The sequence below is a fragment of the Lytechinus pictus genome, chromosome 2 (genome assembly GCF_037042905.1).
Source record: "Lytechinus pictus isolate F3 Inbred chromosome 2, Lp3.0, whole genome shotgun sequence".
NCBI lineage: Eukaryota > Metazoa > Echinodermata > Echinoidea > Temnopleuroida > Toxopneustidae > Lytechinus > Lytechinus pictus.
In genome coordinates this window covers 2,517,358-2,540,180 of record NC_087246.1, presented here as the reverse complement: position 1 = coordinate 2,540,180, position 22,823 = coordinate 2,517,358, and the positions used below count along the sequence as shown (strand labels likewise).

Below are 22,823 nucleotides of genomic sequence, written 5' to 3'. Positions count from 1 at the left end.
TCTTAAAGGTCAAGTCCACCCCAGAAAAACGTTGATTTGTAAAAATAAAGAAAAATCAAACTACATGTAGCACAATGCTGAAAATTTCATCAAAATCGGATGTAAAAAGAAAATTGTAACATTTTGAAGTTTTGTTTATTTTTGCACAAAACAGTGATAGGCACAACTCACTGACAAAAAATGAGACAGTCAATGTCTCTCACTCACTATTTCTTTTGTTTTTTATTGTTTGAATTATACAAATACAATATTCCATTTTTTACAGATTTGACAAACCAACTTGACTGAAACATAAACATTGTCATTGCTAATTCTACATGTTCAAGGAGGAATTAATCGTTGTTTCACTTGACAATGAGGATAAAATTAGAATATTTCACACTTCATATAATGAAATACAAAAGAAAAAGTTCTGTCTCGTTCGTTCTCCTTCTGTCAACATTGAAAACAAAATGGCCGATCAGGGGGAATTTGCATTGTTAACCCCCTATTCTAATGGTGGCTGCACGATAGCGAGCCGTCTGTCACTGTGTACGAGGAGAAATTCAAAAAATAAAAAAATTCAAAAAACTCCTCGAAACAGACGGCTGCCAGCTGTCTAACTAAACCGGTACTAAACCATTGCAAGCCGGGCGCTGGGTAGCCTCTTGTCGAGGCCCTGGCGGCTGCTTCCCGAGCGAAGCGAGGGCTTTCCTAATTCGCGAAGCGAATTAGGCCTGGCGCGAGCCAGGGCCTCTTGACATCTGAACTGAATTATATATTCATGAGGAACGTCTTCCTAATGAATATACATGAGTCATGACATTACCGGTCACCGAGTAAACCAATGAAATGTCAGAGCTGTTTCGTCTTGGGTTAAGGTTCGGAATACTATATAGTAGTCCACTATTCTGCAGGGGATTCATTGAATTGCGGGACACTAAAGGGGATATAACCAGCAAAATGCTACAAGTAGTGGTACTATACTACTACTACTACTATTACTACTGGCCGTAACAGACCCATCACCGCCCCGAAACTTCCCGGGAGATACTGCTCAGCCGCTGGTCAGACTCGAGTCAACTCCCAGCAACTCCACCCCAGCTTCCCTCACTGCACTGCACAGCGGAGATCGATAATCGACGCCCCGGATCGACCGGTGGAATCGCATGAAATATTACATTTTTTCCATATCCTGTGGGTAGATTTACAAAGACATCTCGTCCTTTCAGTGCAGAGTTAATTTCATCGACTTGCAAATCCTTAAATCGGTCAATATTCAGCGTTTTAGAGGCATATTCAGTGCTCTTTGATATTTCGTCGTCACTCTTCGCCAAGAATCCAAGGGTCGCCATTCAAGATGAGCTCATGAATATTTAATATGACGTCATAGCAGCTCGCGCTCTCATTGGATGATTTTCACCGACCAGTTTTTGGTCGGTGAATTGGTAAAAACAATAAAAAACAAAAGAAAGTCGGTGAAATTCGGGTCAGATGTCCAGAGGCCCTGTCTCGCGGCGCTCTGCTTCGCTCTCTCCCGTGCTTTGCCATGTTCGCTCGGAAAGCAGCTGACAGGGCCTCGACAAGAGGCTAGGCGCTGGGGCGATACTAATAGTATACTAATACTAACCTCGCAATACGTGTGTGGGTGGGGCGAATGGAGGTACCGTACCGGTACCGTACCGTACCTCCAATCTCCTCCCTCCATGCGATAATGTTGACTTGATATTGATAAAGTACGCTTTTAAGAATTTTTCTGATTTGTTAAAGGATCGAGTACGATAGGCCTACTTACTGACTTACTTACATTACAAAATCTTTGTGAAGAAAAAGTCGACGTCTGAAACTCTGTTTGGGGTACCTTCTTCATCTTCTTATGTTGGTTTGAGTGGCGATTAGTTATATTTGACTATCGTCGCCAGTGCAGTGCAGCCAAGGTACGGTGATATCACTTACACAAAATGGAAATGAAATTTCGGGGGCCGGGGGGGGGGGGGGGGGTCGTTTTCACAGAGGGGGAAAATATGGGGGTAATCCCCAAAATTAACGAGCTTGAATCGCGATCCCCGCCGGCTTGTGTGATACTAGTATTTTATTCTGGCTTGTCCTGATCGCCCTTCTCTATTGATTTCAAACACAGGCCTATATACCAACACAGTATTGGATAACAAATTTCTTAGGAATTATGTTGCGAAGAAAGACTTTTATCTTGTATTTTTGTTTTTATTATATAGGGAGTCTACCACAATTCATTTACAATTCATTTACAATTCATTTACGCCTCTTTCCCTTGGTCAAATTGACACAAATACTACCATGACTACGAATATTCACATGGGACTTTTCAAAATTTCTGTTATTTTTATATTCAGATGGAAGAAAATTAATCACAATCAGCTAACACATAACGTTATAATAACATTTTTGAAAGATCTTAGAAATGCTTTCGAAAAACATTTCTTACAAACATTTGCATAACATTTATGAAACATTATTCCCCTCATGTTAAAAATTAAATAAACGTTATTATGATATCAATCATAGGCCTATGATGTTTTGATGGCCTTACTAGAAAACATTTAAAAGACATTTTTCAAAAATGTTATTAAAACATCTTATCAAAATGTCAAATTTCGATATTAAAATGACATGAAAAAAAATTCTTAAGAAAAAAAAAAATTATAACGTTTTTGTAATGTTTATAATTAATGTAAAAATGACATCTTAAAAACATTCAGAAGAATAAAATCTAATGTTATAAAAAGTTATGAAAATATGTTTTCAAAATATTTCAACAAAACATTTTTGAAAAATGTTTTTCTGATGTTCTCTAGAAAAAGTTTCTAAAATGTATTAGAAATATATTAATTTTAACGTTTTTATGATATCATTATAACATTTTAAGAGAAGCACTAAAATTTTACTTTATAATGTTATAGCTTGGATGTAAAAATAGCATTAAAAACGTTAGAATATTATGACAGTAATAATAAACGTTCTTGAAATGAATTGAAACTATGGTTTTACAATATTTTAACAAAACATTTTTGAAAAATTGTTTTCACAAAAAAAATCAAAAACATATTAGAAACATCCTTATTTTCATGTTTTTGTGATGTAATGTCAACATTTTTTGAGAAACAAAATAACATTTTACTAACATCTTTACAATATTACAAATTGGATGTGAACATAATATTCTAAAACGCTGTTAAAATATTCTGAAAATTACATCAAACGTTCTTAAAATGTTATGAAACTATGTTTAAATACTACTGATATGTTAACTAAACGTTTTTTGAAAAATGTTTTCCTATTAGTTTTCAAAACGTACGTCACTGAAATGTATTTTAAACGTATTTTCCGATGTTTTTATAATATGATTTTTACATTCTTTCAGAAACTTATTATATTTTACTAACATTTTTATAAGGGTAAACATTTGATAAAAACTAACATTTTCAAAATGTTGTTACAATATTATAACAATAACATCAACAGTTATAGAAACATGAAATATGTTTTTATAATAGTATTACAAAAAACCTTTTCAAATATTTGCCAAAAATATTTCAAAATGTATTATAAACATCCTTATTTTAGTGTCTTTATAATACAATTTTAATTTTTTTTAAACTTTACCATTATCTTTATAAAGTTACACATGGGATCTAAAAATATTTTTAAAGGTTGTTATAGCAATAACATTAAACGTTCTTGTAATTTCACTAAAAAAGGAGAAAAATATTGTTTAATACGTTTTTTATGATATAAATTGTAACATTATTCAGAAAAATACATTTTACTAAAATCGATTTTCCAATGTTATACATTATGTGAAAAAACATTAAATATATGTTGTTAGAATATTGTATAGGGCAGTGGGGAATCCAGGGGGGCACATCCGGCCCGTGCCCCCTCCCCCTTGAGATTCATAGCCAATATATTTTTAATGTATGTCGTTCACTCACATTCATGTTTCTATGTAATACTAAATCATGACTGACGATATTTTGTTTTTGTCCGTTTCTTCATATTCCCATTGTCTATGTTGAATGTATATAATATAACTGGGTTCCAAAAGAAACTTATCAAACTTCACAAGCGCACTAAACAAATTCCATTCAGTCAAAATGAACAAAATGTTGACACAGGCTAGCTTCAATAATCTTTACTAATTAGCACATATCAATAATTATGAGATTGATTTAATAAAAAAAAAGGCTGTAGCCCCTCAAATTAATTGGTTCCGGAATCCAAAGTCACAAAATGACGAAAGGTAGACCAATGAAAATGGGATTATTGAAGTTCACAGTTTGACCATCGGTTTAATTGATTGCCTTAATAACTAAAAAGCTATACAGAAAGTTAAAATTTTCAAAACACATATTGAGGTCGAAGAAGCATAAGCATGACCATTTGGTTTAATCTAATCTCATTTTCAATGGTCTTTGTTTTGCCATTTTGTGACTTTGGATTCCGGAACCAATTGTGTTTTATAAGGTATTCATATTTCTATGTAATATTGAATCATGATTAACGATAATAACTTTTCGTCTATTTTCTTCACATCACTCTTCCTTTGCCATTCTCTCTCTCTCACACACTTATTTTTTTATCTCTTTCTCTTTCTCTCCTGCATGCTTATCCCTCTTTTCTTTTATTGATGCCATGAGATATTTACTGAAAATAGACTTAAGTTTCGATGAAATACTTTTATGTTTTTTTTTATTTGGGGCATTTTTTTTTCTTAATTAAAAATCTAAATTTTAAATAGGTATCTTCATTTCTTAGAGGTGGCTGCATGTCGAACATTGCATGCACATCTAACACTGCTCCGGTAATGCAGTGCATACAGCCGGCATGCAGTGGGTCCGTGCAAGAGAGTTGGTGCGACCGACCGAGGGAAAATAGTCAACTATGTAGAATGAAATTTGCATTTTAAAGGTATTGACGGCATGATAAGGTAGATTTTTTTAACATCAAACCGTCCATTTTGATAATATTGGAGATATTCTTATCAAAATCTTCTTTTAAAAAGCGGTAGTTTCTATGGAAATGACAAAATCGGTAGGCTTAAAAGTGGGTAAAAAGCTGTAGACTACCGCCAAAAGCGGTAGAATTGGCAACTATGCTATATATTTATTTTTTATGAAAAACGATTTTGTATAATTCATATTGAAATATTGTATTTTGTGAAAAAGAGTAATTTGAAATCAAATGGCATGGTTATTTAATATTCAGTGAGAAATTAAAGCACAACATTTGATGTTTTAATTGATTATTCATATATTCAGCATTGATTAAACCTTTCTTTGAAATTTGCCTAACCTAATGAAAGAAAGGAAAAGTAATTTGTACAAACTTGTTATTGAGGTAACTGTGAACTGGTTTATAAAGGGACGTGTGATCGAGTCGGGTCCCAAAACAGAAATATTACTTTATCAAATATCAATGATATTGAAGAATAGATACACGAGACGCAGTAGGAACAAAACAACACGTTAAAATAAACGCACAATGATGTGACATTGGGAAGCTAATGTGGATAGCACTGAGGTCTACTGTATATATTTTGGGATGCATTTAAAGTAGTGTCCACTTAGATATTTTTTAAAGCAAGCACGTGAGAGAAATATTCAAGTTTTTTGAAAATCCACCAAAGAATAATATATCGTGTTAGGAATTTCCCGGAGTTTACCTCTTTTTACCTTATATACAAGCAAAATGCCTATCTCCAAATGTCATAAAATTCTTTTTTTTTTTACAAATGCATTACAAATGATTCAAAATATGTAAATAATCTCAAAAATACGAATGCAGTAACGTAATCCAATATTCAAAAGCATTTGGTAAATTAGAACAATTCAATTAAAATATCTTTATCAATAAAAATTGTTATGCTATATTTTATTTGTCCATAATCTTATATAACGAACAGCATTTTCTACGAACAATGGCACTTTATTTCATATTTAGCCGTGACATTTTCTCTTCTTATACGATGATTAGAGTACAATCAAAACAATCAAATGCATCTTAATTATTTACATGTGTTTTATTTATAAAAGAACATTTGTGTAGATAAATAATGGAAATACCTAGCTTATAAAACGATACAAATATGAGACCAAAGTAATATACCTAAGAGAGAAATAGGTAGTAATCATAACAACAATAGAATATGTTGATTAGTTCGAAATATCTGCCTTATCAACTGCTGTTTATTTTAAGAGTTATGAATTATGTTCGCAATTTCTGCTTCATTTGTACGGGTAAAATAAATTGAATTTGTGTTGGGGTCATGTAGAAAATCATTAAAGGCTGTTTTGGCTGGAGCAGGGGTCAGAGGAAGCCCAGTTGGAGGAAAGTAATGCCCCTCTGGACAGAGTTACTCCTACAAAGATACACCAGGAAGCCAGAAGGAGAACCTCAATTGGAAGAAGGTCAGAGTAACTCTGTCTTTGTCTTGGTTTAAATATTAAATATATTTTTGGAAGTGTAATATATGCATATTTTTTTTATCCCGACTAGGATCCCAGGTCTGACCAAGGCTAATGTAAAAAAAAAAGCTAGTCTCAATCGAAAAGAAATAAAATAATTGATACAGCCATTCCGTTGTCATGTCATGCGGAACAAAATATACCGAAGCACTGGCGAATATATATGTATTTCATTTAAGAAAAGGTGACATAACAAAATTAAATATCGTAAAAATGGCAAAATCTTTTATTACAATATCACATGTTTGAAATCGTGTATCGAGCCTAATATCTGATACCATTCCGTCTAATACAACTCATTTTACAGCTACAGCTAAAATGCAGAATATTTTGTTTTCTCAGAAAAATGTAAAATAGGCTGTAAATTTAATAATCCAATGCGTCCATCTACCCCTATAAAAGCACTGCTCATGAGAAAAAAAATAAATCAATGTAGCAATTTCGTTGCCACGTCATGCGGAACAAATTATTGAGAGCGGAATAACGGATGCTACGCATAGGATTGCCTTTCTATATTAGCTAAAAACAACAAAATGTGTGGAAACAGCCTATATGTTTTAATTAAAAAAAGAGGACAACAAGTGGGTAGGATAGACGCACAGAATGGGCTTCATGGATCTTGCTTTATATTAATAACAAATAGAAAGAGAAAAAAACATCTGATCTCCCAAGCGATCATCATTATTTATTATTTGCGTCAATCAATGCGTCCATCAGAAAAAAATGAGTTATGACTTTTGAAGTTTTTAATTTGTGACGTCATATTGTTGGACGTGTATTTCCAAATTCTTATTGCCTACTGGTTGAACTCGATAAGAATATGTTTATCCCTCCCAAAAAAAGAATGCTCCAATTGTTGCATTTTTGTTTGCACCATTAAAGGTTCAAATTGTGACTTTTTCCTTTTTCCTAGCTTGTAGTTTCTTTTCCGTTCAAGGTCTCTTAAACATCATCCAAGCAGAATCCATTTGTTTACCAGTCAACTCAATTTTAAAGTAGTCGCGATATGGCTTTTGGGGGTGGCGATTTCTAAACCAGTCTTTACGATTTAAGATTGTGATTCCCAACTTGTCCAACAATATACCACAATAAACATCGTCAAATGGTATTCTTGCTGGTAATTCTTTGGACATCAAGCAAAGTTTTTCGACAACATCATGCGACAGGATGTATCCATTTCCAAATGGGAAGGGAGGGTAGAACTCGTTTGGGTAGAGTTCTTCTGGTATGTACCATTTACTTTTACTATTACGATGTGGTGAATAGCTCTCTGCCCTTCTCCCCAAAGCGAATTTAGAACGATTCATCTTAGGTAAAGCATCGAGGTCATTGACCAGGGTCACGATATCAACCATTACATCATCATCCATCGTGAGTATAAAATCACTATTACTGCAAAACCTAGCCGCCCATCTGAATCCCATAATTAATTTGATAGTGAGGTTGTAATAATGATCAAGGAAGCTTACTCCAAGGATATCCCCATATACTTGAGCCTCTTTTTGAAGGTTTTCTCTTTCATCCTCTGACTCGGAGTGTCCGACAACAAACACCATTCTTGCTGATACATTCATATCTGATGCCCCTCTGATGTATGTTCGTCTTGCAGCATCCCTCCGTTGTCCATTACCTGGTGCTGATTTGATCAAGACAAGTAACGTAATATTAACCGTTTCGGCCTTGCACGTATCTACAGGATTAATCAGAAAGTCGTAGATATCCAACTTAGTTCCAGGTTTCCATTTGACATTTGTCATCCAGCCGAGCATTGGTCTCGTAGTGGACGGTTTGGCGGGTTCAAAATTTGCAAGTGAATTATGATCATCTTCTGTTCTGTTGGTCCTTATCAATCTTTCTGTTGCAATGTGGACATGCGATATGCCTAGCTGGGAGATGCATATACCAATGGTAAAAACGGTTGCCAGAAGCATGAACCATTTCTGCAGTGTCTTTCTCATGATGTCGATTTATTCTATTAATCAGAATTAATTGTCACGGTGTTGTTCGCCTACCTGTTTACAGCAGTGCGGTGTTCATCTTCCAGGGAGATGGATGGGAGTTAGTTTACCTTATGAATCCAATATTTCCATTTGATATACTATAATTGTTACGATTGTTTTAACTCCTTCATCTGGATCTTTTTTCCTTGTGACATTCAACACTCGAGTGTGGTATCATAGAATGGTCGGTCGACATTTAGTGTCACTTGAAGACGATATACCTCCATCCCACTGCAATGTATGGATACACTCTGATATCAGCGCCTGTTATACATATTAATGTTTCATTAATGGTCATGCACGATCTGTGTTGACTGAATAGAGAACTATCTCTGGTATTGCGGCTACGGCTTAATTATAAATAATTCAGTTTTCATTAAAAGTTGCTTCCTTGAACAATTTTATTTCGAGCGCCCATATTTGAAGCTGCCATGTCCGTTGGCAATGGAGGCCAATTATTCTGACAATGAATATCGCTCGTTGTATTATCAATTTTATTATTGATTGATACCATGACTTGTTGTGTCCATGGCAATGACTGTAATGTCTGGCATGACGTCGCAAGCGTGCATCTTGTTCGAATGGGGCGATGGATATATTAATTTGCATGCCCTAGATCGACAATATTTGTTATTTCGTGACTTTGCAGTGATTCCCTCTTCTTTTTGGTCTCACTCTTCAGGTACAAAGTGAAGTGATTTAGTGTAGGTAAATCACTTCACTTTGTACCTGAAGAGTGGGACCAGCGTTCGTGCTGTTCCTACGAAACAGATATGTAGTGCATGAAGTTACACTAATTTCTACTTGTTTATATATATATATATATATATATATATATATATATATATACACATATATATATAGGTATATGTGTGTGTGTGTATGTGGGTGTGAGTTTGTTTTGTGTTATCGAGTTCCTTTGGAACGTTGTTTCATGATTTGCACCCCCATCTGAAAAATGAATCGACGCCCCTGTATATATATATATATATATATAGATAGATATACAGTGCGTCCCAGAAAAAACGAAACCGAGATTTATTGATGATTTATCATAACTTAATCACAAATACAATAGACAAATGACCTACCATTGTAAAGCTTAGAATCTCCTCTTTCATCTGAAATTACTAAGATTATTTCTCATTCAGGCATGAGTGAGCAAAAACAATTTGAAGAGGGGATACCGAAAAGTCATTAGGCGGGCTGTATCTGGGTTTCAAAAAGAAAACCACATTTAAAAAAAGTTCAATATCTGTTCTTTAATTTGATACCTCAATTACAGAAAATGGTCAAGAAATAACAAAGTTCTGGTTATTTGAAATAAGGCTTGAATTTCAATAATTTCATAAAATGAAGAGGTTTTACAAGCTAGCGTTCGAACTCACTCGACACTCCGTTTTGTTGACGATCAGCCATGCATTAAGCATGTTAAGTCTTTTGTTAACCATGCGATAGCTTCTGTGGGAAACCGGTGAAAACACGTTTATTTAATGAAATTATGGAAATACAAGCATTGTTTCGAGGGAACATAACTTTTTTACTTCTTGACAATTTTTTTGTGATTAAGGTATCAAATAAAAGAGCAGATATTGAACTTTTTAGGCATGTTATTTTCTTTTTGAAATTCAGATACCCCCCGCCAAATGAGTTTTTGGTATCCTTTCTTCAAATTGTTTTTGCTCACTCGTGCGTGAATAAGGAATAATCTAAGTAATATCAGATGAAAGAGGAGATTCTAAGCTTTACATTGGTAGGTCATTTGTCTACTGTGATTAAGTAATGATATATCTATTTAATCTCGGTTTCGTTTTTTTCTGGGACGCACTGTATATATATATATATATATATATATATATATATATATATATATATAACGATATTACATTTCGCGTGTTGGACATATATGAGATAAAAGAGGCAAAGAGGTAATGCATTATACTAGTTCCAAGTTCCAACAGAGTTTATTTCTAAGTCCAAATTTTTGACGTAAATCCCACGTCTTCTTCAGGGATACAATAAAGCTCACAGTGACAAGATGTGGAAATATAAAATTAATAATGGAACAATCAGATTGACGAAATGGGCACAAATGAAAGTAAGGAAGTGGCTGCTTCATGGCCCATCTTTAACATTTTATATCACCATCCAATATTATTCTAATATTCTTCCTAATTTTCAATATGCATATGTTGTTTAATGTTGTTTATGATTCAGCAAGAGAAAAAAATATGACCGTTTGCAAAGAAAATGCATAACAAGGCCGGGCGACTCATTAAAAAAGGAAGATCCATTTTCATCTGTCACCACAGCGCACCGTATGGGGCGCACATCATTCATGTTTGTTTAGTTATAACAAAAAACAATTGCACACATTGATACCAAAAATCCCCCGAAATGCTAGTAGAATATCTATTTACTTGAATATAGTGTTACGAAATTTATAAGGGGGTTGAAAATTACTAAACCGCTATAACGTAAGCTCGCACAGATCTCACTGAAACTACCAAGTGTTCGTTTCTTCCTCTCTCATAGACTCTGTATATAAATCTATAATTCACGCCAAATATGACTTGTAAATCTTTTATCTTTGCACGTGTTAGTGTTCTTTCACTTAAAGGGATGGTCCAGGCTAGAAATATTTATATCTCAATATATAGAGTAATATTCACAGAGCAAAATGCTGAAAATTTGATCAAAATCGGATAACAAATAACAAAGTTATTGAAACTTGGATTAAAGAGAACACTGCACCAGAATATATTTTGAAAGATTATAGATATGTCGGATTAGGCCGTCATAAAAGATATGGCGGTGGTGTTGGTTTTGTATTAAAAAAAGTATTGATTTTGTAAACAGATGTGATCTTAATATTTTTGTGATACATGTGAAAGCTGCTTTATTGAAACTCCTAACCTGGGTAGAAACCTCATAAATGGAGTATTTTATAGACCCCCTGAAAAGTCAATCAATGAATTTATTAATGTTCTTACCAATATTGTTGAAAAGGTTAATGGTGAGCACAAACATTGTATATTTTTGGGTGATTACAATATAGATATATAAAAAAGATGGATCAATTGAATTATGTTAACGAATTTCTTGAAATGATGTCATCATGATGGCAAACTCATCAAATTTTTTTCATACTTTCAATTGTGATGAACAACATATTGATTTATCAGAAATTAGTCTTAATTTAAACAATATAATAGCATGGTGCAATGCCAACAAATTGACAATCAATGTTACGAAAACTAAATATATGTTGTTTAAAAATAGACGAAAAAATATTTTAATATCAGGACAATTGTCACTGAAAGGAACTTTATTAGAGTGTGAGGAATCAACATTATTTATTGGTATATGTTTCGACAAAAATCTTACATGGAAGAAACAGGTTGACATTGTGTGCAATGTGCTAAGCAAAAAAATTGGAATACTTTATAGATTGAGGAATTATGTAACAAAGAGAATCTTAGTTATGTTATACATCTCATTTATTTTACCACATATAACGTATGGTCTGGAAGTTTGGGGTGGGACGTGCAAATCAACCCTGAACCCTGTATTATTACTTCAAAAAAGAATAGCTAGAATAATGACGTTCAACCATCATACTTATCACTCTGCTCCTTTATTTTATGATCTAAATATTCTCAATATTTTCAAACAATACCAATATTTTCTATTTTTGATTATTCGTTACCAACGAAGTCAAGTAAAAAATTTATAAACGGCAAATTACTGAAAATAGCATCCTCATGTTCTTACAAAGAATATCAGAGATTGACTTTTCCTGTATTCATGACAGTCATGATATTGCTGACCCTAGCTTGCTATATGATGAATTTATGAAAATTATTCTGGAAATATATGACATTTGTTTTCCATTAAAAGAGATGGCAAGCCGAAAGCAAAAAAATTATTGGTTTAAAATCACACTCAAACGTATGTATAGAAAGAAGAACAGGTTGTATGCAAACTTCATAAAGAAACCTACGGATAATAAAAAGGCAAAATATAAATCTTTTAAGAATGAATATGAGTCTTGTTAGAAAAACTAAACAAGAATTTTATTATTCTATATTTAATGAAGTAAAAAATAATCTTTGCAAAACATGGAAAGTTATAAATGGTTTATTAAACAAACAGAAACCTGAAACTTCTGATAACTTAGTTTTTAGAAATAATTAAATAGAAATCAGAAATGAAAATTACAGTGCACATGCGTTTAACGAATATTTTACCAATTTTGGACATACTATCACTGACAAAATTACAAGAGGTCATATTGATTATAGTTTTTACCTGAAAAATACCCTGCCTTGTTCTTTATTTCTCAAATCAATTACTGAAAAGGAAATTATTAACATTGCCAATTGCTTACAGAATGGAGAAGCCCCAGGAATTGATGGTGTTGAAAATGTTGTTGTAAAAAGGACTATTCATATTTTATGTAAACCATTTTGCTTTATTTTCAATTTATGTATTCAAGAAGGTATATTTCCTGATAGTTGTAAAATACCACACGTTATTCCTGTATATAAATCTGGTCCAAAAAATGTTTTCTCAAATTATAGGCCAATTTCCTTATTATCATGTTTCTCCAAAGTGCTGGAGAAATGTATTTACACTAGGCTAATTACATATTTCAATAATAATCATATACTTTATCAAAAACAATTTGGATTTAGAGAAAAATGTTGTACATCTCATGATCTCATAGATTCCTTAAATGACATTATAAATGCTTATGAGAATAACGAAATAACTTTTGGAGTGTTCATTATCTAAAAAAGGCGTTCGATTGTATTAACCATGACATATTGCTTAGTAAATTATCTTTTTATAGAATACGAAGTATTGCCCTTAAATTAATACACAATTATTTAAGTAATAGAAAGCAATGTGTTCTTTATAATTCATGTAATTCTGAGTTAAAAAAGTATCGATAGGCGTACCGCAGGGTTCAATCCTCGGTCCTCTTCTTTTCCTTATATATGTTAATGATCTTCATCTCTGTTCTAATTTATTAAAATTAGTTCTTTTTGCTGACGACACAAATGTATTTTTTAGCCACAGTGACATAGGTTATTTACAGCAAAATATGAATAATGAACTTAATAAAGTACAGGAATGGTTCTCTGTTAATAATTTAGCTTTGAATATTCAAACAAAATTTTTTATGATCATCAGTAGAAACAATGTACATAAAAAAATATGTTAAATTATATATTAATGATATTGAAGTAGAAAGGGTGGAGAGTGTAAAATTTCTTGGAATTTACATTGATGATAATTTAAAATGGAAAAGTCATGTTAACAAGATAAACTCCCTTATTTCTAGAAATATAGGTGTTTTAAATAGATTACGCGAATTTGTCTCACAAAATATTGTCTTAATGCTTTATAACACTTTAATATTATCATATCTTTATTATGGAATTATTGTTTGGGGTCTTCAAATAAATATTTATTAGATAGAACTTTAACTTTACAAAAAAGAGTAATCAGAATAATATCTTATTCTGGTTTCAGAGCTCACACTGCTCCATAATAATAATAATAATAAGTATTTCTAATGCGCACTTTCTAATGGATCATTACTCAAGGCGCTACATATTAAATAAACAAAAACATTGGAAATAATCACAATTAAAATCACCAAACATAACATTCATATGAGGAAAAGACATGGCCTTCACTAATTCTTAAGTTTAAAATATTGCCTGTGTATTAATTATACAGTGCGTATCAAAAAAAAAGTTTACACTTTGAAAAAGCCATGCATGGGAATTAAAAAATATACAAAATGTGGGTAATTTTTCACATATAATCTTGGGTTTGGGTCTCATCTATCTGATAAAAGTAACAGTTTTGACAGAATGTTACACTTGAGTGAGCACTGTCCATTTTTGTAAAGCTCGCAGAAATCTGTTTGCGCAGAAATGCTCGTTTTCATGCTGTGTCAAGGGAAAAGGGCAAAATCAAACTTACCCTGCGAAACATTTCTCATACATTTCCCTTGCAATTTTAGTCAATTGAAATAAAACGGATACATTCAAGCATTTTGTAACAATTTTGCCACCCAAATTGAAATTTCAACACTTAGTAAGCACGACCTTTACCCTTTTTGTGCAAGCTGGATCTGAGGACATAACTGAATCTACACAAAAGTTTGTATCAGACATCTCCAGCATTTTTTCACAAGTTTTATCATTGAAAGTGGGTTTACATTTCATTTAATACTTGTTTCTCCACACTTTTCCAAGCTTGACAATGATTAACAAATTCAAAATCTAGCCCAAGCCATTTCATGTAAATCACAGCTCAGTGTAAAGCAAATATCGTCACGATGGCCTCGGTTTGTGGGGGGAGTGGGGTGGGGCGCAATGCACTCTTCGAAGTGTTTTGGACAAGGAAACAAGTTTAAAAAGGTAAAAGATATCTTCAAATCATAAATTTCACTTGTTCTTCATGATTAAGGTATACTTTTATTCGCATAACTATTTCAAAGTTCTGCGCAAATCATTTTTCACTAACTTTTCAAAAGTAAGTGGTGCTCACTCAAGCAGAAATATTTTTCGACAGTTATATCGTCATTTGGTTAAATGGATCTGCACCAATATCAAAATGTGGAAAAATCTTCAGGATATTAAAAATGTATAATTTTACAGGATTTTTTCTAAGTGTAAACTTTCTTTTGATACGCACTGTATAGTTACAATCTTGGTATCTTTATGTATTTATACTACAAGAAATTACTTCCAATAAATTTTGATTCTCTATTTTGTAAAAATTCTGATATTCACAATTATGATACTAGAAGAAAATCTGATTACCGTGTTTCATGTGGGAAATTATTCTTATCCCGAAAGCCAATAATTCACAATGGTCCTGTATTCTGGAAAAGTTTCTCCGAAGATGTAAAAGTATGAACTTACAACATTTCTTCTACAAAAACTTTAATTTCCTAGACTAAGTTACCTCAATTACATTTTTCCCCTAGTCTTTCTCTGCAAAACTCAAACTTTTCTTGACAAAAATTGGGATTATTTTAAAAGTTTTTAACCTTAATTATCCCCCCCCCCCATTTACATAATATGTTTCTCTTCTTGTCTGATTTAAGAATTGTTCAGATTTTGGTTTATTGTTTTGTGTAGTGTACATTTTCTTTATGCATTGGAATATTCATGTATATATTGTACTGTAATCTGTAAGACCATCTTTACACTGTATTGTTCTTTTTATGAAGTGTGGAAATAAATGAATGAATCAATCAATCAATTTTAAAGATTTGCCTTATTCCGGTGAAACAGCTCTAAGCATGTCTTTATGAATATTCATTTGGTGGGCTGATGCTGTCATATCTCCACTTGTTCTTTTGTATTTTATTATATGTAATTAGGTTTAATCAAAATTTTTCTACCAAGAACTAAATCAATGGATTGAAAACTGATTAAGTGCATTAGTTATTTATTGCCGCAACTTATTTCATCACAATGGCGACACATCATTTACACATGTACGAAAAATGAAACATTTATGATTTCATGCAATAACATAAGATAAAGGAAAGTGGGGATGTGACACCATCAGCCCACCTAATGAATATTCATGACGATGTGCATATAACTGTTTTCACAAAATATTGATCAACTTTAAAATTCAATAACTTCATTATTTAGTATCCAATTTTGATGATTTTTTTTAGCATTTTGCTATGTGGATTTTACTCTTTTTATTCAGATATAAATATTTTCAGCCCGGACCATCCCTTTAAGAGGAGCAGCGAATTGAAGATAAAGAGAACATGTCCATTTATTAATAACACGTTCGAAGAATAAGGCACAACCCAACTACAGTCGATTGAAACGAACTCCAAGACATATCCCGAAAAACTCTCCCCAAAAGCGAATTACCACTAATTTTATAGAGAGAGAGAGATCAAGCAAAGTACTATTATAATTGTACTTTTTCTCTTTCGTTCTTTCTTTCTTTCACTGCGCCTTCGGCACTCTGCCGAGTGGATTTGGCGCATTACAAATCACATTTATTATAAGTATTAAGTATCCTTGAGCTAATTTCTCTCCTCTCAAGAACAACATTCGTCCTCGGCCTAGATGGGCTGCACGCGACTGCAGGCAGACCACTAGCGTACCTACGGGGGGGGGGGGGGGCAGAGGGGCACTCTGCCCCCCCCTGACGAGCCACAACCCATACAAAAGACATATACCTGCCCCCCCTGACGAGCTTAAAAGACCTTTTTTGCCCCCCCTGAAGAGCCTGAAGACCTGTTTTTTTTTTTTGCTTGTCAAATTATTTTCTGGTACGAGAACCTTTATTTTTTTATTGAAGTCCTTTTTTTTTTTGCTTGTCAAATTATTTTCTGGTACGAGAACCTAAATTTTTTTATTGAAGACCTTTTTTTTTTTTTTTTTTTTTTTTTTTTTTTTTTGCTTGTCAAATTATTTTCTGGTACGAGAACCAAAATTTTTTTATTGAAGACCTTTTTTTTTTTTTTTTTTTTTTTTTTTTTGGCTTGTCAAATTTTTTGGCGGCCGATTTTGCCCCCCCTGTGGAAAATCCTAGGTACGCCACTGAGGCAGACTCTTTTTATGAGCGAGCGAGACCGACCCTGCTGATGCAAAACAGAACTGTCATCGGCGTGAGGTCAGGCGAGGTCGCATGCGACAGAGATCTGTCATCTCTGGGCGAGGTCGCACGCGACTGAGAGATTATCCTCGCCGTTACGTAAGCGAAGCTGTCGCTCCTGACGAGCGAGGCCCAGGGGCGGTATTCTGAAAGCTCAATTAGCGGTCAATTAGCGCTCAATAAGCATTTTGGTATTCTGAAAAGTCACTTATACCGTGTTTACACTTAATCGGCATTTGGTTCTGAACCAATTGCCGATGCAGAATCGGCATTTGGATTGCGTTTACACGTTGTTACAGCTCGCGGTTCAGAACCGCGAGCCGATGCAAAAACCTGAAATGATACGCATACCTACAATATACGTCATAATAAAGACAACGCTGGATCAGTGCGCTTACAATTACGTCACAATGGTAAAGTAATTGAAATGCGCACAAATTGCCGGTGCAGAATCGGCTTTCTGTTTACACGTAGTAAAAAAGCCGATTCTGCATCGGCTCGCGGTTCAGAACCTACTACTTTGGTGGTGCAAATTGCCGGTTCTGAACCGCGAGCCGATTCAAGTTGCTCGCGTTTACACGCTATGAAAAAGCCGATGCTGAATCGGCTCGCGGTTCAGAACCGCGAGCCGATTCAAATGCCGATTAAGTGTAAACACGGTATCAAGTGCCCCTTTCCTTATTTGGCAGGGTTGCGTTGCGCGCACTTGCAACAGTACGCGTTATGACCGCGCGAAGACTTAATTGAGTAGTTACGAGACTTTTGGTATTCTGAAAAGTCTCTTAGCGCTCAATTAGCGGACTTTCCAGTGGGGAAAGATAATGGTGATAAGAGGTCCATTAAGTCTCATTTTCTCTTGCTAAATGTGGCTTTCATTTCGTATAAATATCATCAAATCGGTTTAATACTGCGACCAAATTTAGGAGGAAGCAAGAGAATAAAGGAGAAAGGTATAAAAAGGGAATAAAGGGAAAGAAGGTGGTATGGGTGTCCAAACTTGGCGGACTTTTAAACAATATGTTTCAGGCTTAAATTTGTTCAAAAAATATTCACAATTTATACAAGTAAAATAAGGAATGGGGGCTATATTTGGTAATAAAGAAATTAGAAAAGAAGGAAAAAGAAAACAGAAATTGTGTACTTATAGGGGAAATATGCACTATTATTTTTCTATATTTTATTTTATTATAAGCATCATAAAGTATTTTTGCACATTATTTTGACAATAATGAGATTGCCAAGTAACAATAGATGCAGCAATGTTCAGGGGGGAATCAAACCTTGTTTCCGACAATGAAAAAATAAGCATTGACCCCTTTGGTACAAAAGAAAAAAAATAGTGAGGGATGCCATCGTTTTCCCCACCTATAAAATCTTAAATATCATAACATTTGTACATCCAATTTCAATAAAATTTCGGCTTTTTTAACGATTATGCTAGTTTGATTTTTAAAATCATTTTATTCAAATCAGCATTTTGTTGAAGAAGATTTCTCATAAAAATGAAAAGTATGTTATTTTTAAAATAAGTAGGAATTAAGTTAAAGAAGAACCCCCCCCCCCATCATGACCCCGAGACAGAGGCAAATAAAATATTGTAAAAAAAAACAAAACAAAGAAAGCTACAATAGGTGGATGTGAAATCAGAACGCGTTCGAAAAAAAAGAGAAAATCACAAAGGTACAATAAATGAGAGAAAGGGAAAAGACAACAGTTAGCTTCAACAACATAATGACCCTCCTGTTAATCTCCGATGCAAATGCTTTATGCATTATTTTTCAGCAAAAATTTTTTGTATCAATATCGTGGTGCAGTCCACCTGCAGCAGCCGGGCGCTGCGCTGCGCAAGCCAGCAAAGTGAAGAGACACTACGCGCTTGGAGAAAATTTGACGTTGTAAGAGCGCATTTGATTGGCTAATTCGGCTCAGTAGGGGCGTGGCCTAAAGGGAGTTAATTGAGCGCTAATAGAGTTTTCAGAATACGAATTTGGAGGTACATTAGCGCTCCATTAAATGGGTAACTTATGAGGAAACTTAAGTGGAAACTTACGAGACTTTTCAGAATACCCCCCCTGGTTATAAATAATATTTCTGACCTCAGCTGGGAATCAGGCACTGCTGGGAATGTTGGAAGGACGCTCAGGCAGAACGAGATGTAGACATCCCGCAAACTATGCCAAGGACCATTACAAGCTCGAGAAGGCTTTACTCTCAGCATGGACCTACTAGCAAGTAGGTCCATGCTCTCAGTGAATACCGAGAATGTTGATATTATACTACAAATAGAAATTCGTGACACTAGGATAAAATAGCATTAGCCTTGATCAGACTAGTCGGAGTGAAATTCTATTATAAATAGATTAAATTCCAAAGATATTTCTCTTATCAGGACCAAGACAGGCTGTTTTGGTTGGAAACCCACTCGGAGGAAAGGCAAAGTATAGTGCCCGTCTGGACAGAAATACTCCGACCTTCCTCGACCAAGATACCTCTACTGGTTCCCAGGCATTTCTTTGGCGGAGGAAGGTCTTAGTAATTCGATCTGTCCAGACAGATTATATACATGACATTATCTTTTTGAAATTTACTCCCCCCCCCTCCCGTAACAAAGCTCTTAATTTGATGTGCCCCGTTTATTCTAACTCACTTTTGAATATCACTCTTCATTTTTGTTTAATAGAGGATCATGATTTTAATTTAGTAGAGAACGTACAAACAAAAATGAGAAATGAAATCTTTTAATGAAGATTGCATTGAAGGGAAATAGCCATGGGAACTGATAAGAGTCCACTCAAATGGCTGTCATTTTTTTTTATAAAAAACAATCAGTTCGCGCTTCGCACTATTTGATCTTTTCCTTACGAAGTACCTAGTTTTGTTGTAAAATAAGTCCAGCAATAATATACTTCAAAACATTGGTCTTAGGACTACCCCCTCCGCTGACGTAATATGTGACGAGAAAGAAGGAAAATAGAAAGAAAAACGGTGAAATATAAATCTTTGACAAAAATAGATTTTGTTTTAAAAAGGTATTTTTTGCTAGCTCACTTCGCTCGCTCGCATATTTTTGTAAATGTTGCCCTTTACGCCATTTCTGCATGGTATCCTAATTTCTTTAGACTCGTAAAGTCACTGACTCCCCCCTCCCCTAAACTAAAAGAAAAATATCTCTCGTACAAATCATATATCGGTATTTTGTCAGTCATTCCCCAAACCAAAACCGATCGACATCCTGTCACGTGGGAAGTGACTTTTTTTTATTATTTATCTACTGCTGCTTGACACCAAATAAAGAATACGTAAAACTGATGAATACAGTTATTAAAAAGATTTTAATCAAATCTCTATTGTCATTCTGTGGTTTCTTTTTGATTAGGTTTACAATAATTGTACATGAAAATACACATAGATATAACAAAATACAACTTAACTTAATGGTAATCGTTGACTCTAGCCCCCATCATCTCATCTGGCCTGACATGCCCCACTCGGCCCTTAGTCTGCTGGGCAAACCCTTCACTCGAGTTAAGGGTCTGAATGTGCAGCCTACTCATGCCTTGTGTACTGAAGGCTGGAACAGCAAGTTTTGTATGTGCTAGTCTTTGCGTGGAGGCACACTTATTGATCAAAGTTCCAATCAGGGTCTGTGCCTGCAGACTACTCGGCCCTGGTGGTCGGTCCAGTTCCTGGCCTCCGCAGCTAGCGATGTCTCTTCCAATCGGCCTCGGCCTCCGCAGACTGTGTTGCCCCTCGATGAGTAGCCCCCAGATCAGAGATGTGGCTTCAACGAATTAGTGGACGAGATCGAGCCCCCAATAATGACATGAGTTTTGACGAATCATGTCGGTGGAGAACCGGCGCACAGTGGGCCAGAATGAGTTGAAAGTGCGTCAAAATTATATTCCGTGTTATATTTTTACTTAAACATGTTGATTAAGGGTAATTTTGGGCGTAGAATCGACTGAACATAATTTAAAGCCGATATGACGTCACTTTGATACAAAATTTTGATTGGCTACTTAAAACCTATCTGTGAAAAGACAAATTACGCTAAACAATGTGTAGTATATAAACTTTGTGTTATGTGTTACTTTAAGATTGACCAGAGGGAATGTTGGTTTATGCTTCTCACATGCCCAACAAGTGTGTATGAGATCCTGAAAATGATTATATGGCATCAAAGTGATCTTTAGATTAAAAAAATACTTAAAAATCTGAAAAATATTAACCGTGCTTTATCAAGCGGTGTAGACTTGGGTAAAACGCAGAGTATATAGGACCACGAATGTTTTACTGTGAGGAGGGCTTTTGGCTGAAATTATTCTACAAGTAAATTTTATCTCTGGAAGAGGGGCGGGGAGCCCTTATATGCGTTATCAACCTTTATTTTGTTTGCATTATGCCCGGAATTCATGTCTTTTTCATGGACTTGGAAGGGGGAATCGTCCTCGCCGTGCAAAAATGAACGGCGATGTACACCACACACGGTGCGCTGCGATGACTGCGCGGTATAAAAATGACCGTTTTTTAACAGGTTTTGGGGGTGTTGTGCCAAGTAAAATCGGCTCTAACATGAAAACGGGCAAAAACGGGCAGCTAAATTTGGTATCGACTTAAAGCTTAGACATCTGGCAAACTGATGATGATAGAATTTAAAAGGAAATCCACGGAAATATAAACGTTTCTTATGTAAATGCTAAAAACATGGATTATCAGCCTATTTCGAGGAATAATTTTGTTCTATAAACCTCCTGAAATGTGTCTTTTTTCTAATTTGAACCATTTCACACGAAAAAAAGAATATATCAGGATTATGTGGGTGCCATTTCAGATTCATCCATGAAAAACCTCCCGTGAAATTGCTTGTTTTTCACCTAAGTTGTCATACACGCGGCATTTCGCAAAATTTCACATTTTACGATTTGAGGTAGGAAATTAACAACCTTTATGCAAATTCCCGAATGAAATATTTTGCTGAAGTATTCTTCAAAGTGTTGTCTTTCAGCTGGGCATGACAAAAATTAAAAATCTGAAATTGCCCAAAATGACTTTTGGCGCACTTTTGTTTCGCCCCGGCCCACTGTGCGGCGGCAGCTGGGGTCGTTATCTCGTCACCGACGTAGTCCCTCAGTTCTAACTTCGACTGCCTATAGAAACATCTGTAGTCTATGCTAGCTTAGGTGGTTCTCCCTGAATTACTGAAATTAACCTCCTAATATACCCTACTGTAGGACTAACTTTAAAATTTCTATAAAGTAATTCAAAGAATTTCAATAGCAGATGAGTGCATAAATACATTCTTATTAATAAATGACACTTCCTGTGTATCTGTATATCTACACTCATCAATGCTAGAGCACTTTACTGGCTATTTATGACACCTCTATTAAAATGCTTCATCTAATAAAATATGACATAAACCTGGTACACTTGTACTCGAAAGAGGGGGGGGGGGGGTTGAAATATTCAAAACATATGTACATGCTTGTTAACAGGCCTAACCTATCCTGGACCAAGTAAATATTTTAAACACATGTTTGAACTCTAATCGAACACATTTAGAATTAAATTTCTTTCCTGACACATCCATGCATATAATTATTTTCATTCATTCATTCATTTATTCATTCATTCATTCATTCATTTTTTAGACATGTGAGAAGCAAACAAACTAAGGCTCCCT

At 34.5% G+C, this 22,823-nt stretch overlaps 2 protein-coding genes across 2 annotated transcripts in view; both read right to left on the bottom strand.

Moving 5' to 3' along the window:
* The window catches only part of LOC129255015 (protein GUCD1-like), a 30,482-nt gene extending 28,562 nt beyond the window's left edge, over positions 1 to 1,920 (bottom strand). The window contains exon 1 of the mRNA XM_054893562.2: positions 1,787 to 1,920. The gene's annotated coding sequence lies outside the window, so the exon portion shown is untranslated. The remainder of the gene's footprint in view (positions 1 to 1,786) is intronic.
* Positions 1,921 to 5,869: 3,949 nt separating this feature from the next.
* LOC129253678 (lactosylceramide 1,3-N-acetyl-beta-D-glucosaminyltransferase-like) lies at positions 5,870 to 8,773 on the bottom strand. The gene has a single exon (XM_054892097.2). The coding sequence runs from the start codon at positions 8,438 to 8,440 to the stop codon at positions 7,415 to 7,417; it is 1,026 nt and encodes a 341-aa protein (XP_054748072.2). The 5' UTR covers positions 8,441 to 8,773; the 3' UTR covers positions 5,870 to 7,414.
* Positions 8,774 to 22,823: the final 14,050 nt, after the last annotated feature.